Source organism: Durio zibethinus, chromosome 9 (genome assembly GCF_047325235.1).
Source record: "Durio zibethinus cultivar Kanyao isolate XHJ-2024 chromosome 9, ASM4732523v1, whole genome shotgun sequence".
NCBI classification, from domain to species: Eukaryota; Viridiplantae; Streptophyta; class Magnoliopsida; order Malvales; family Malvaceae; genus Durio; species Durio zibethinus.
Window position 1 is genome coordinate 4,758,985 of NC_143170.1, and position 16,479 is coordinate 4,775,463.

A 16,479-nucleotide genomic window follows, 5' to 3' on the forward strand; every position below is an offset into this window, starting at 1 on the left:
TGACATGAATAACCTAAATGCAATATATTTATTATATCTATTACACGATTAACACGTTTCAATTCATTTTAGGAATGAGTAATATGACACTTCACGACACAATTAACAAGATTAAACATAATTAATACTAAAATATCTAATCAACAATTTAACATTAAACCAAAATGATAACATAATAAAAATATTAAAATTCTAAACACAATTAACAATTTAATAATATGTTTTCTATGAAAAAAGAAACATAAATATAATTAATTATGAGAAAAAAATGTCACTTACACATGTCATAAATGTGTCATTTATTTGTATTGAACAATTAATTAATTAATCATGTCTTAAACCTATAACACACGTAAGATACAAAATACTACACGCACATCGTTGTGTCTTGAATGTATAAATACAATTGAGATATGAAGCATTATTATATTAAAAACATACATAATTTATTACGTGTAATTTTCATATTGTGTTGCTATATCGTTTATAAAATTATCAGGTCTACTTATCTGACCAAACTTGAAGCGAAAAAAGTATTATCATCTTTTCAGTGATTCTTCTACTTAAAATCAAAATCATGCCCTTCCCTTCATTAATATTTGGAACTACTCCCTTCATTAATTTTTGGAACTACATAGGAGTATTTCTTTTTTTTGCTTTTGGATACGATAAATAAATCAACATTACTGTATAGTTTTAGGATTTTGCTAATATAAAAACTAATATATTTTGCTCAATGCATTAAAGAATCATGAATAAAATTAGCAACTATATATTACATTCAATACAAAAATATTATTATAAATAATATATTAACCAAATGCAATTTTTTTTTGCCAAAATCACTATATGCAAATTGATTTATTTAACTATTTATCTATTAGCATAAGTTTGAAAAGCCTTAAAATCTTTTTCAAATTATTAACTGAAACTAATTATTTATTTAAAATAAAATGTCTGGGTCTGACAATTTATAAAACTCTACTCACGTTCAACCTGGACAAGTTATGGTGTAGCCCACTTTGCCCACCAGGCCACCACCATCAAGCTACAAGCTTAATAGGCGAATTCGCATATAGAAGGCAAAACTGGGCCCCCAGCCCTTTAAGTGAATGTTGATCAAGCAAGGAACCAAGGACCACCAGGTACAACAGCGTTGTTCATTGTGGATAAGATGGTACAAAACCCACCAGGTAAGCCGACCAAAAAGTTCTGACATGCAATGGGCCTAGTCACAGGACCAAAGCCAGAGCCAGGTTTTTTTTTTTTTTCCTAATAATAGCCAACTGAGTATTAACTTGCAAACTAACATTTAAAAGTACATCACAAACAGGATTTTGCCACAAACTAAGTGTGTATATCCATATTTAAAAGTATATCACAAACCTTCCAGTATTTAGCTACAAGCTTAGTGTATATCCACAGCAATGGTGAACCTTGGGGTGATTTCCTCGATGCTTTTCTACAGCAGATTATCACCAGACACTCAAAATCTGGTGGCTTATAAATGATTGAACTGTTACGCTGAGGCTTTCTATCCTTGTGTGTTAGGGTAATGACTTTTAAACGAACATTAAACTCAAAATCCAGCAGCTTGCAGGTCTTGAATCTTGCAGGTCCAAGGCAGGAGCTTCCATCCAAGGCTTCACCCCATTCTCAATGTATCACAGTTTCTCAATTATATTTATTAACCATGCACAAAATATCCTCCTTCCACACATACTTTGATTCATTGACCCTACATGTTATATCACGGGCTCTATACAACTGCCAAAATAATGAAAATTAGTTATAAAGATAGTCCTACAAATAGATGTCTACTAGCCATAGCCTCCCATCATAATGCACTAGTGTGAAAATGTGAGAGTACAAAGGTAATTTTGAAAGGGAAGATATTTCGGGATTGAGGTAAAGTAAATAAACTTTATTTTGATCAGCATCTGTATAGCTCTGATTTCATGTGCAAGGCACGCGCTTGATACTTCATTAGATATAAAGCTGTTTTAGCCTCAAGCCACAATCTCCTATATGTAAGGCTTCTGGTGGCATTTCATGCTTGATTGAACGAATGACTTTTGCATCCTTCTCAATAACCTGAATCATGTATCGAGAATATAAAGGTTCAACACCTTTCCAATTAATAGCATCAAATTCAGTAACAAAATTATCAGCACTATAGCAGCAAATAATACCTGACTGATGTCATTGCCCCTCCTGAAGCCTTCATCATCATTGCTTTGATAAAAGGAATACAGCATTCTACTACTTAACATAGGAGCAGGCAACTGGTGCATTTCCTGATCATGTAAAACAGCTTTATCCTTCACCTTTGTCACCTGAAAATTAATACTTGATGCTGACAAAACCATTATTTAATTAAGGTTTTCCAGAAGCTAATACAGCTTTTGGTGTAAGAATGTTAAACCTATGCTGTAATCACAAACCATTAAGTCATAGAGGGGCAGCAAGAGGTATTAGCTCATTCTTTCCAAGATTATTCTAGCTCAAAACATACTTAGAGAACAATTATGTGAGATAAAAGATTAATAAAGGCACATTCCAAGTCAACTATTAAGATGGGTGGAGCCTAATTATCCCTAATGTTGATTGCCACTATGCAGTTCAACTGTAATATTATTAGTAATGGTATTTTGGGATTTTCACTGATGTAATTTGGTTGCTGTAATTATACAAGTATCTATGGAGGGGCAGCAGTAGTTTGTGATCATCCTTCATCATAGTGAAAAATTTGCAGCAACTGCAAATGGATGTAACTTACGTTGAGAGTGAACCACCATAAATGTCATGTGTTCCTTGTGTTCTATTTTTTTCAAATTTATTTTATTATCGTTTTTTAAGAGTAGGATTAGGGCTTTATTCCTAACAACAACTGCTCTCAGTCTCAGCGTACAAGGGAAGAACAGTTGATTCTCAGATATACAAAATGTACCCATTGAAATGTAAGTCTACCAAACAAATGCATGAAGGTTGGAATTATTATCATGGAACATTATAACAGTTATAATACGAATAATGAATCCTTTGTCCTTCCAAATTGGTTTCCAATAGGAATTATATCTAAAACAAGAAGCAAATTCTCCACTAAGCAAATAAAACCAGAAATGGCAAAAAGGATATTAAGTATCATACCTCATGGTGATCAGCTGCTTCTGTCTGGCCATATAAAGTGCATGGATTACTTGAGTCAGGCTTTACAGTCATTTGACCAGCCTTATTTCTGATAACAGAAAGGTTATTGATTATATTTAGGAGTTTATCATGCTCATGCTCACTCAGTGAACCTAAATCAAATGAAGAATTCTGTAGAAGCATCTCCAACAAATACTGGATTGTATTAATCATTAATTTAACATCTATTATGAGATCTCTAGACCTAGATGTCTCTTGAGGTCTTTCGGTAAAATCAGAAAAAACACCAACTCCAAAGGAATGTGAATTCAAGCCAATTTCTGATGCAAGGAAAGAGAAGCTAGTATTTGGCCAATTATGTGCTATGTCCTCAACACCATCTAACCCATTCTGTGTTGCATCCAAAATGCCTTCCTTGGAGCCAACAACACTTGTGCCTCTCACAAGCAGATTTTCAGATGTAACACACTCTTCCCTGAGATATGGCTGAAAACCGCAAGAAGAATTTACTGCTGAACTTGTAAATGACTTGTAGGGAACAGCACACTCCTTCCCTGAATCACGGGCATCATTAGAACACTGCATTCCGATATCGTTGATCTTTTCTGAAGGGCATGTACCTGCTTTAACAGAATCTATTAATTTGTGTTCCCTTAATGAATAAGTAACAGCTAAAGCTGCAATCTTCTGAAAAGATGGGGAACTATCTCCATGACATTCCTTTTGATGATAATCCACTTTTTGTTTAGAATTTCCAGGAATAAACTTGGGCGCCAGAGGATTTAAACTGCTAGGTGCCACTTTTTCATTCTTAGAATGCTCTAATTTCGGAGGCACTGAAACTCTTGATGGAGATTGACCCTTAGAATCTTCTGAATTCACAGGCACTGAATCTGTGAGTGGACATTTATAAGCCAGGGCTCCTTTCCAGCAAGGTGAATCTATATCAGAATCATCATGATTGGTGGAAGATTTATCATCAGGTATTCCTGCTTTAGCACCATGTTGCTCCAGAGTTAAGTCTTCAACTGGTTGTATCTGACCGTTAAAAGTGCAGGGATCACTTGATTCAGGCCTTACACTCATTTGACCAGCCTTATTTCCGATAACATAAAAGTTATTGATTATATTTTGGAGCTCATCATGCTCATGCTCATTCAGTGAACATAAATCAAATGAAGAATTTTGTAGAAGCAACTCCAACAAATATTGGATTGTATTAATCATTGATTTAACATCTATTTTGGGAGCTCTAGACCTTGATGGTTCTTGAAGTCTTTCAGTAAAATCAGAAAAAACATGAACTCCAATGGAACGTGAATTTGAGCCAATTTCTGATGCAAGGAAAGAGATGCTAGGAATTGGCTCACTAAGTGCCATCTCCTCAACACTATCCGACCCATTATGTATTACATCCAAAATACCTTCCATGGAGCCAGCAACCCTTGAGCCTCTCACAAGCTGATTTTCAGATGTAACATACTCTTCCCCGAGATATGGCTGAAAACTGCAAGAAGAATTTACTGCTGAATTTCTAAATGACGTGTAGGGAACACCACGATCCTTTCTTGAATCACAGGCATCATTAGAACACTGGATTCCTACATCATTGATCCCTTCTGAAGGGCATGTACCCGCTTTAACAGAATCTATTAATTTGTGTTCCCCTGATGAAGAAGTAACAGCTAAAGCTGCAATCTTGTGAAAAGATGAGGAACTATCTCCATGACATTCCTTCTGATGGTAATCCACTTTTTGTTTAGAATTTCCAGGAATAAACTCGGGCGCCAGAGGATTTAAACTGTTACATGCCACTTTTTCATTCTTAGAATGTTCTGATTTCAGAGGCACTGAAACTCTTGATGGAGATTGACCCTCAGAATCTTCTGAATTCACAGGCACTGAATCTCTTAGCGCACATTTATAAGCCAGGGCTCCTTTCCAGCAAGGTGAATCTACATCAGAATCACCATGGTTGGTGGAAGATTTATCATCAGGTATAACTGCTTTAGCACCATGTTGCTTCGGAGTTAAGTCTTCAGATGGTTGTGTCTGACCATATAAAGCGCATGCATCACTTGATTCAGGCCTTACACTCATTTGACCAGCCTTATTTCTAATAATGTAAAGGTTGTAGATTATATTTAGGAGCTTATCACACTCATGCTTGCTCATTGAACCTAAATCAAATGAAGAATTCTCTAGAAGCAACTCCAACAAATATTGGATTGTATTCATCATTAATTTAACATTTATGTTGGGAGGTCTAGACCTTGATGGCTCTTCAAGTCTTTCAGTAAAATCAGAAAAAACACCAACTCCAATGGAATGTGAATTCAAGCCAGTTTCTGATGTAAGGAAAGAGATGCTAGCATTTGGCCCATTATGTGCTATGTCCTCAACACTATCCAACCCTTTGTGTATTGCATCCAAATTACCCTCCTTGGAATCAGTAACACTTGTGCCTCTCATAAGCTGATTTTCAGATGTAACATACTCTTCCCTGAGATATGGCTGAAAACCGCAAGAAGAATTTACTGCTGAACTTCTAAATGACGTGTAGGGAACACCATATTCCTTTCTTGAATCACAGGCATGATTAGAACACTTGATTCCTACATCTTTGATCCTTTCTGAAGGGCATGTACCTGCTTTAACAGAATCTATTAATTTGTGTTCCCCTGATGAAGAAGTAACAGATAAAGCAGCAATCTTGTGAAAAGATGAGGAACTATCTGCATGACATTCCTTCTGATGGTAATCCACCTTATGTTTAGAATTTCCAGGAATAAACTTGGGCGCCAGAGGATTTAAACTGTTACATGCTACTTTTTCATTCTTAGAATGTTCAGATTTCAGAGGCACTGGAACTCTTGCTGGAGATTGACCCTCAGAATCATCTGAATCTACAGGCACTGAATCTCTGAGAGGAGATTTATAAGCCTGGGCTCCTTTCCAGCAAGGTGAATCTATATCAGAATCATCATGGTTGGTGGAAGATTTATCATCAGTTATACCTGCTTTAGCACCATGCTGCTCCAGAGTTAAGTCTTCAGGAACATTGAAACAAGCAATTTGAAGCTTGGATTTTTCCACAATAGAGGGATTTTTAGTCCCATTGTTGCCAGGTTCAAGAATCTTTCTTTTTTCACCTTTTTCTGTTATGACTTGGTCATTGCAAGCCACATTGTCTACAGGATTCTGCACCATATCGGCATTGATCATGCTAGGCAAAAGAAAGCCAAAATAATAATCCCTGTTGCTGACTGCGGAAGTGTCGCCAGAAGCTACATTCTCTAATGGAACAGGACTAACAATTGCAGGATTGGAACTAGCACTTGATGAATTGAAAATTTGAGCTGAATAAGAAAAATGCTCTGGTGCACATGAAACCAGAGTTTCAGCTCCACAAGAATCAAGATGTGGAAAACATCTCTCATTGGTAATAATATTTGAACCAGAATGAATCCAAGTCATTAATGGGGCTGAGAATGACAGTTGACTTTGAGTATCTTGAGGTCTGGGAGGAAAGGACAAATCCGATGATACTGAAAATCGCTGTGTCATACATTCGTTCAAGAAATTTACCTTAGTATTAGCCATTTCAAAAATACCACTTTCAGTATGTATTGTCTCCTTGTCTTCAGGTTTAATTTGATTATCTTTTCCTACGGCCACACTGCCTTTTCCATGCAAAACAGAAGATGTTTCACTAAGAAGTTTTGATCCTTCAACAATAGTACCTGAACAAAATCATTAACAGTTTCAACCCTTACTGCACAGTCATCAGAAAAAGTACAAATTGTTTGAAATATGTTTCTTACTTCATTCATCTGTGTACCTTCAACTAATCTCTAGTCAATCCAAGAAGAATAAAATCCTAAGATTCAAAACCTATAAACTACTGATTCCTTTAGAACAACACTAAAAGTTCCTAAATTTTCAGTATTAGATTGTCACAAACTCACTGTTAATGCCTAAGGAAAGGAATGAAATTCCCATAGTTTGTCTCTCGTATTACACAACATGATCTATCAAAGGCAACAGCTCATGTTTTCCTATCATGGTCCTTTATTCATGTATTTTGTGATCAGTGTCTAACAAAAAAAAAAAAATCCTAAATAAATGACCAAAATACAAGAATGCTTCTCATTCTTCACTGAACTATTATATCTACATGTCCTCCCTGGTGTCCCCTCTACATTAATTTATGTCTCAAAATGATTCAGCTTTGTTTTCATCATTGAATCATCCCTATTGGTGCCTAAAGTCCATATTAACTTATAGTTAAGCCAAAAAAAATAATAATAATGGTAGAGACTGGATAGCATGATGAAGCACATAATAAAAGATAGAAACCATGATTCTCAATACCCTTCTTAGTACTTGACAGATTACAGAAATCATGTTCTTGATATTTGACAGCAAATGGATTTCCTTCTCTACATCATGTAGAATTTTAATTTTATATTCACAATATACGAAATGGGGCCATCAGAGGCGTAACAGTCTATAACAAACATCATCGAAAGTTTCATAACGGTAACAATGATAAGGTAGGCTATATATTGTAAGATAATGAATCTGTCATAGCAAATTTACCTTGTTCAAGCAGGTTATTGCAAGACAAGGAACCAGCACTTCTAATCTGATCCTTGTTGTGGGGGATTTCTCGCCCTTGTTGATCCACAGCAGTGACTTTTAACCCACTCTGGCTCACACTGCCCAAGCTTGAAGAACTACCAGTTTGAGAAGATTGAAGAGGGGGCAGAGTGAAATGGGTATGAACTGGAGGTTCCTCCAACGGGTAGTATGCAAAACAAGAATTGTGTTCAAAGTCAAGGTTATCAACACAGGGGAAAGTAGTATCAGAGGTAGTATCAGAGGTAGCATCAGAGTGATTGGCATAGTAGCCATGATTACCTTGACCACCCATACTCTGGTAGGGAAATGGATGATCAAGACAGAAAGAACATGAAGAAGAAGAAGAAGAAGAAGAAGAAGAAGAAACAAGTACAGGGTTTAAGGATCCATGGCGATTGAGAGGGTTGCTGATAGTGAACGGACAGGCAAAAGGTGACAAACAAGACGAGAACGTTGGGGTTGAAAAGACATTAATGGCCTTATTACTCTCACTCGTCATTCTCTAAACCAAACCACCCACCAAAAAAAAGCCTGTCAAATTATTTGCATTCATTGGCAAAAACAGTACAACAAATTAGTAAAAAAAAAAAATGGATGACTCCACATGATCATCATCATTTTAACATAATTTTTCATTGAAACAAAAAAAAAAGGAAAGAAAATATTAGTGATGAACTGATGATGAGGAAAAAAAGACTTTGACTTCATAGAGATAAAAGAATAATTGAAGAATGCAGATTGAATAACATAACTGGGATTATGTCATATTTCTTACCTGAAAATAAAAAAGTTTGAAGCTGAAAGAATTTGAGTTTTTTTTTTTTTTTTTTAATTTTTATGTGTTTGCTTTTGCAGTACAGGAATTGATGCACCCAGGCAGGCTTTTCCACTTCTATTTGATTTTATTAGAACGGAGACTTCCCTTTATGACAGCTTCGTTGATAAGTCACAAACTACCCTTAATCTTTTTCTGTTTTGACTTTTAGCCTTCAACTTTCACATAATTTTTCATTTTACACTCTAATTTTTTTTCTTTACATTAAAAAATCTATTTGTAAGTTTTACATTTTATATTAAACTATCATTAGCAATAATTTTTCACCCTATTAATCTAATCAATTCCCTTTCTATATACAAATTGAAGTTGAGAATCTAATTTCTGATAATCAATGTGTCACAGTTTTACATTTTATATTTTTCTCCCTTTTATTTGTTTATTTCTAAAAACAACATTATTAACATTTCCTTCTCAACAATGTAGTACCAATTTTTGTTTGGTCATACATGTGGTCCTTTCTATTAATAACACATGCAGTTAATAGTATTTTAGTCCATATTTGAATAATCATGGATATTTCAACAGAAAAAATTGAATAAAAAACAAAAAAAAAAAGAAATTGAACTGTAATTTTTGAATCAAAATTGACAGGTAATTAATTTGTTAAAACTGCAAGTATATTGTGATTTTATATAAATTAGGAGGAGATGTGCGATTGAAATGTAATTAACACAAATGGGGCACATTTCATTTGCCAGGAAATGGTTGGTTTTGCCGGGAATTGATAGGTAGTTAGAACAAAGAATAAGGGAGAGAGCAAGAAGGATCCACTTCGACGCAAATCAATTATTAACAATCAAATTAATTAATTCCTTAAAAATAATTAATTAATTAAAAATTTTATTAACAAGTCTTTTTAGAATTTTTTAAAATTATTATATAAAATAATATTTACATTTAAAAACATTAAAAATCATGAATAACATGATTATTATTATTATTAATTTAATATAAAATTATTATTATAAATAATATATTAAATAATCTTTAAAAAATAGAAAACACATTAACAAAATTTATTAATTAATTACTATCATAAAATAATTCTTATCTTTTATTACAAATGTACCAACTGCACGTCGAACACGCTGTTTACAATATAACTTGCAAGAAGTTCCCTCATTTGATCTTTCTTTTTCCGAAACACCAAACCAATCAATCGGTTGTAAACAATTCGATTAACTTCTGAATGAAGTAAGCCGACCCTGTTTCAAATTTCTTCATTATTTTTTTTAGGAAACTACACGGAAAATCAATCCCCTATGATCATCCTCAAAGAAAACACATTGACGAAATTCTTTTCACACTAGGAGAGTTATTGTGAATAATTAATATTACATGACGATGGAAATGGATGGTACTAAACCTTCATTCATTTTTTTACATGAGACAGCAGGCATTGACATTGATTGTCATCGTTGAACATGTTGCTGACCTTGTCATCCCCTCGATGAGCTACTGGAATGTTCCCAAGACTCTGTCCAAGGTTGTAGCCATGCCTGTAAAATAGTTGTAACTCTCTTTGAACTCGTTGTTGTGTCTTGAAAGTATTCGTTGGTGGAGGTGAAGAACAATGGAGGATCAGGGTCGGTAGGGTCCGAATTCAGCCCTTTTTCCAGACCTCCTCACTTGTTTCAGCACCTTGTTGCGATCAACGTACCCGATCACTATTTCTAGGTCCAATTCCACCGAATCAATCCCTAACACAACGTTCATTTATTAAGCAATTCAAATGTTGTTTTAGCTAATGAATCTATTAAAGAAAATTTGCTAGTTTCATCTATATATACGTAGAATCTGAAACAGAAGCAAGTTTCAAAAGTCAAAGAAATGAATGAAATGTAAGATATCAAGGATGGAACCCGGCTAGCTTCTCCCTCAACTTCCAGTTCCAGTTTTATATATAGGAAAATCATTTGTTTTTCCTGATCCTGATTGAAACAGGCATTTGTCCACCACGGGAATTCAGTCTGCTTATTTAATCCTTGCTCCACCACATCGCTGTGCACAGTATTTGATGCCAATGTGTCATCAAACGTTACTTTTGATTTAGGAGTTGGGAGTGGCAAACATTTTCATTTTCTATAGAAATTTATGTATTACTCTAGTTGCTAGCATTTACAATCTAGCACCATTAGAACCATATTTTCAGCTTTCTGAAATTAATTTGCTAATACCTGGTAAGTTGAGTGCTATTTGTCCGCGGTTTGACATCCCATGAGCAAAAGATCAGGTGATTAATTCCATCAAAGAAGGACCTCTGATCTCATCAGAATTGTAAAACGTGGAAAGAAAAACAAACAAGATGGTAGAGCTGCCTTAATTCTGAAGAAACATTGCTAGTACCCATACATTCAATTGCATCAACATTTCAAAAGAGACGATTAATTCTCATAACTGTCATAAAAACAATTATTGCCTGCGGCCTCCCATGTTTGGGACTTGGCCCCAGTTACCCTGGATGATGTCACATCATTTGATGGTCCCTCTGCAACACTTTTACTTATGGGTTCCAGAGAACTTTAGCTGAAAACTTGATACCTTTTTCTTGAGTGGAGGATTTGAATTTATACCATCAAAGCATACCAGTTTTTTTCATGTGTAATTCTTTGTTTGATCCTCACCCCAAGTCCCCAAGGGACCAGACACGGATTAGACGAGCATAAAATTCAAAAGTCATCATTCCACAGAATCATTAACAGTAATCGTACATGGAGCTTCTTAGCTGAGGATCCACGTTAGAACTTAGAAGTGGTTGTACTTGGGAAACAGGGATTATTTCGAAGAATTTCATTCCGATTTCTGAGGCACCCAACAGAATGAACCTTCCGAATTCTGATCCTTGGAATCCTTAAGAAGCAGTCGGGCACGGGGTCATAACGGGTCAATTTGAATTGAATTAGATTGATGTTTTTGATATTATATAATATTATAAAATTTTAAATTTTAATTTAAATTAAAATTAAAATTTTATTCAACCTCTCCAATCAAATTTTATCAATTCAATCATATTTGATTTGTTAATTTTAAAATTTTAAATGTTTTAATTTTTTTATATTATTTTAATATAAAATTTTAATACATTTAAATAAATTTTGATATAAATTTATTATTTTTATTTTATAAAAATTTAAAATATATATAAAAATTAAAGTATATATAATTAATTTTTTTAAAAATTTTTATTTTTGGATCCAAAATTTAATTCAAATTTAATATATATATTTAATATTTATATAATCTGAATAAAATAAAAAAATATATTCAAATCAAATTAAATATTATAATTTTAAATCAATTTTGAGATTTCTCGATTTTTGTTTTTTCAATTCATACTTCCAACAGCCTTGCCTCAGTGGGCTAGGCCCTACTGTGCCATTTGTTGTAGGTTAGGCTTTAAGCTTGTCTGAGTTGCTGATGTTAGAAACTAGATCATCGTCTAGCCCAACCTAGTAACGAACTTAGAAAACAAATCTTAATTAATATTGTTATTCTCGGAGTATTTGCAATTAAAAACCCACAAAAATAATATATTATAAAGGCATAAAAGTAATACAAATAAATTAGTAAAATAATTTTAACGAAGTAACATTAATAAAATTGATAGAATCTTTTTTTATCAAAATAACTTTAATAAAATAGATATAATTTTGATATAAAGTAGATATAAAATTAACACTTGACATTATATTGGAATTGGTGTTAATGTAAATAGTGATGTCATCATTTATCACTTGTTTGAAAATAAATAAACTTAAACAAAATCATATATAATTATACATATTTTATACTAAAATAGAAAATATTTTTATTTTAAACATCATTTAAAAAGAAAATACTAAAAAAAAAGCTCTAAAAATAAATTGATATGAGAATTATCTGTACCTAAAATAAAATATAATAAAATTTTTTTAACTATTTATTTAGATCAAAATTATCTTTTAAATCAAACGAATCATTAACATCTATTGTTATGATGTGATGATGGCAATTTTGGGAGGAACCCTCAATAGCAGTAGCCTAAAATTTGTAGAAAGAAATTTGAGTAGCTGACGCTATATGATACCAAGTTCTCGACATTGATACTATTTAGAACTTCAATCAAAATACAGTTAACAAAAATTAGTTCTTTTTTATTTAAAAAAAAAAAAGAAAGAAAAGAAAGATTGGTTCCTTTATTCCCATCTAACCAAGAAACGGTTGAGCTATGCAATAAAACTTTTTTTTTTTTGTCATAATTCTTTCCTCTAAACATCAAATCGAGGATTTAACCCCTTTGTTGTTTACCGGTAAACATAAACACAAACCTTCACGTTTAAGGCTTCTCTTCACATCAACAAGAGATTTTTTTGAACTTTTAACCACACCATCGAAATCAGACAACATGAGGGTACTGACAGAGATTAGATATTTATTTCCCCACCTTATCTATATATGAACCCGACCAAAAAAAAAATCGCAAGTCGACATCTGTGCGTATAAATATGTAACAAGGAAAGGTCAATAACTGTGGTGGGTGATGATGTTACTTGTTGAATCGATGTTAGGGAAAAGAATATCATCAAGCTTGAACAAAGGTTTGTTAAATTTGTATTACAGATTTAGTAATAAAAATTTACTTGTGACTCATTTTATAAGATTTTTTTTTCTTTTACTTGCATCTTCTTCTTAAGTTTTTTGTTTCAAAGTTCATACGTGCATATCTGAGTTATTTGCTTGCGTTTGTGGCTTGGATTGTTTTTGTTGCTAGCGTTTTCAAAACAACACAACGATTTTAAGCACCAAAAACATAAAAATTTTTGAAGAAAATTCATGTATTTGCAAAGATAAGTCTCATAATCATGATTTACATATAGATCCTAAGTATGAATATAATAATATTAGCATGAGTAGAACTGTAAATGGTTTAATAGATTTAAGTTCTTCTTTCTTTCATAAACTTCTAATAAAAATGGATAATATAGAAGATAAAGTATATTTGCTTGTAGAAAAGATGGATCAAAGACATGTTTCTCCAGATACATCTATAGACTTTAGACCTCTTTATTATGGTAATATTATGATGAACGATAAAAAACCTTCATCCTCCCTAACAAAGGAGAAACAAGAACAACTTGATTTCGACTCTTATAAATATATTATTGAAAATTTTAAGTCTAAAATGAAAAAAATTGAAGATCCATAACAACGGATTGATTATCTTTAAGCTATAAAGACTCTTTATGAAGAGCATAAAGAACTATTTATTAAATATAATTATCATTATATGCTTAACTATGACACAACCAATGTTTGTGGTGAAGAAGTAAATGATAATTTAGTAGCTGATAATTTTAAAATTCTTGCTACTAATCCAGTAGTCAAGAATGAACCAGTTTCATCAAATGAAATCATATAAGATGATACTGATAGTTCTTACGATCAATCAGATCCAAAATCAAGTCAAATTTTTATCCCTCAAACAAATAAGTGTGGGAAGAAAAAGCATATGCAATATCTAACTCAGATATTGATGATACTTTAAGATTTTTAGATTTGCTAGATCCAGACATAATGGATCAACATCTTCCTCATTCAAAAGAAAAATATTCCCACCTAAACAAGGATGAGATAAAACAAACATCTGAATTTGGCCAAACAAGTCAAGTTAAGATTGAAACCCCTGTTATCGATTCGTTAAACAAACGAACGGTTTCACAAGGTGGTACTTATTTGGATCTAACCAAAGTCCTTCTTAAAGACTATGGAAAAGCCATAGACGATTGGGCACAATCCATGTCTATTGTTGTCACAGGTTACAAAGAGCAATGGTACAAAGAACGATTTTTCAACTACTTATGTGGCACATAGCAAGGTGATGTCCTACAATTTCTTAAAAAATGAGAAATTACAACCTTTGGAGAACAACAAAAATCAACGTTGTTAGCCGCAGGAAATATTCTTCAATTATTAAAAGATTTAATCTAAATCTTAAAAAATGAGTTTTGTGGTAATACAAAATCTTTGAATCCCACTCAAGAAACTCAATTTATTTTATCAAAATTAAAATTATGTGATATTTGAAATCTTGATGATTTCTCAAAAAGATATCTTTCTGAATATCAAAAATTGGATGAAAAACATTTAAAGTTTTGGTTACAGTAATATTTTTAAAAACTTCCCTCACCATGGGATGAATTATGTTCACAAAATTATCTTGTTTATTTAGAATTAAAACTCGAAACTATTCATACTACAAATCCCAGTATCAAACTCTATGATACTCTTGGATGTATAATACGCTATGTTCAGACTCAGATCACAGAATACTATCTCATGCAAAAAGCTGTTAAGCACGTAAAGTCCAAACTTTCATATAAACAATGTACAAAGATTTTGGAAAATGAATTTGAATTTGATTGTGATAAACAATCTTTTTCAAAGAAACATCGTTTTAAGAAAAAACGAAAATATCTTTGAAAAAAGTGAAAACCCACTACAAGTTTTGAGCCTAAAAAAGGTACATTTATTGTTAAAAAGAAGAAAAAATCTTCTAGACAAACTTGTAAATGTTTTATTTGTGATCAAGAAGGTCACTATGCAAACAATTACCCTAATAAAAGGAAAAGCGCCAAGAAAATGATCAAAAACCTTGATAAAAATTTTCTTCAAATTTTTTTTGCTGATGAATTATCTGACGAAGAAATCTATTATGAAGTTTTCTCAGAAACTGATTATAGTTATTCTAATGATGAATCTGATTTTATTTTTATGCTGAATACTGAATCTAACCAAGATAATATTTCAGTTGCCTCTTCAACAGGTACAACAACTACCGAAGGAGACAGTATAGTTAAACTCAAAAATATTATGAGAAAAACTCATTATATTTCTGAAGAAAAAATAAAAAAAATTACAACTCATCAAACCAGATGAGATTTACAAAACAAGTTGGTTTAAAAAATTCTAACCTTGGTATAAACACCATATAAAAAAACTATCTGGTGATACAATTGCTAACGATTCTAAACAAGGATCGGTAAAAATTCTTCTTTTTATTAAAAAAAATAAACCATTTTCTTTCCAGATATCCAAAGGTCAAATACATCTATATAGGAATGATTTTGATCACCATTAAACCACTATTTTTATCCACAAAAGATATTCCCATAATAGTTGTTTTAATGGATAACCATTTTAAAAATCCCGCTAATGTTGTAATTAATGGAATCCAATCCAATTTAACAGCAGAAGTAATTTTATTTAAAGTTAAACTAAACTATTTTATTTCTATTTTTAATGAAAACATTGAAAAATGTTTATGTCTTCGTGTCAAAATAATCAATTATGACTTTGAATCTAATTCGTATGACCTTCAATCAACTGGGTAGCAGTTTATAAATTTACCAATACGACAAATACTTCTATCAAACTGATAGATTTCAATATTATAGAAAATTTTGAACCAAATAGTTTTGATTTAGAAATTAAACCAAAATTAGTCAAACTCAAAGATTTATCTATCCCAAAAGAATGGTGTCTCGAAGATATTTGTAATACTTCAGAAAAACAGAAAGTACCAAGTTTAAAATTTTTCTCATCAAGAAAAAATTTTACTTTAAAAATCCACATGCATCAGCCAGTTTTAATCCAAACCTGGTTTTATCCCTTACAAATGCTTTTGATCATCAATAAGATGATGATATAGAGAGTATAACTAGTAATCAATCTTTTTATACTCCTTATCAAAGTTTTTTTTTTCAGGATTTCACAGTACAAAACCCTAAAATGAGCAAACAACATGCGTCATACAGATAATACAGGTAAAATACCTATATTTACAGGAGATAATCCATCTCAGTAAGGTA

The 16,479-nt window shown here is 32.3% G+C and overlaps 1 protein-coding gene and 1 pseudogene across 3 annotated transcripts; both read right to left on the reverse strand.

Moving 5' to 3' along the window:
* Window positions 1-1,664: 1,664 nt before the first annotated feature.
* On the reverse strand, window positions 1,665-8,706 carry LOC111308207 (uncharacterized). 3 transcript variants are annotated; one of them, XR_016345085.1, is made up of 5 exons: window positions 8,570-8,706; window positions 7,753-8,325; window positions 3,151-6,893; window positions 2,193-2,356; window positions 1,665-2,094 (listed from the first exon to the last, which is right to left on the reverse strand). XR_016345085.1 is itself a non-coding variant. In XM_022906524.2 (5 exons), exons 2-5 carry the CDS (start codon window positions 8,291-8,293, stop codon window positions 1,987-1,989), a joined length of 4,536 nt encoding a protein of 1,511 aa, XP_022762259.2. In that variant the 5' UTR covers window positions 8,294-8,325; window positions 8,570-8,706; the 3' UTR covers window positions 1,665-1,986. The 3 variants fall into 3 exon arrangements, 2 of the variants coding, with proteins under 2 accessions (XP_022762259.2, XP_089621721.1); XM_022906524.2 differs by having other exon boundaries at window positions 2,193-2,336; XM_089765595.1 differs by lacking the exon at window positions 8,570-8,706 and having other exon boundaries at window positions 2,193-2,336; window positions 7,753-8,419.
* Window positions 8,707-9,761: 1,055 nt separating this feature from the next.
* LOC111315921 (heavy metal-associated isoprenylated plant protein 44 pseudogene) lies at window positions 9,762-11,510 on the reverse strand (annotated as a pseudogene).
* Between the last annotated feature and the right edge of the window lie 4,969 nt (window positions 11,511-16,479).

Excerpts from the sequence above, each read along its gene's own strand:
- LOC111308207 (XM_022906524.2), bottom strand. The coding sequence starts at position 8,293 with ATGACGAGTGAGAGTAATAAGGCCATTAATGTCTTTTCAACCCCAACG. Across the intron at positions 2,337-3,150 it reads AAGCAGCTGATCACCATGAG|GTGACAAAGGTGAAGGATAA; the intron begins GTATGATACTTA and ends ATTAATTTTCAG. Across the intron at positions 2,095-2,192 it reads GGGGCAATGACATCAGTCAG|GTTATTGAGAAGGATGCAAA; the intron begins GTATTATTTGCT and ends TACATGATTCAG.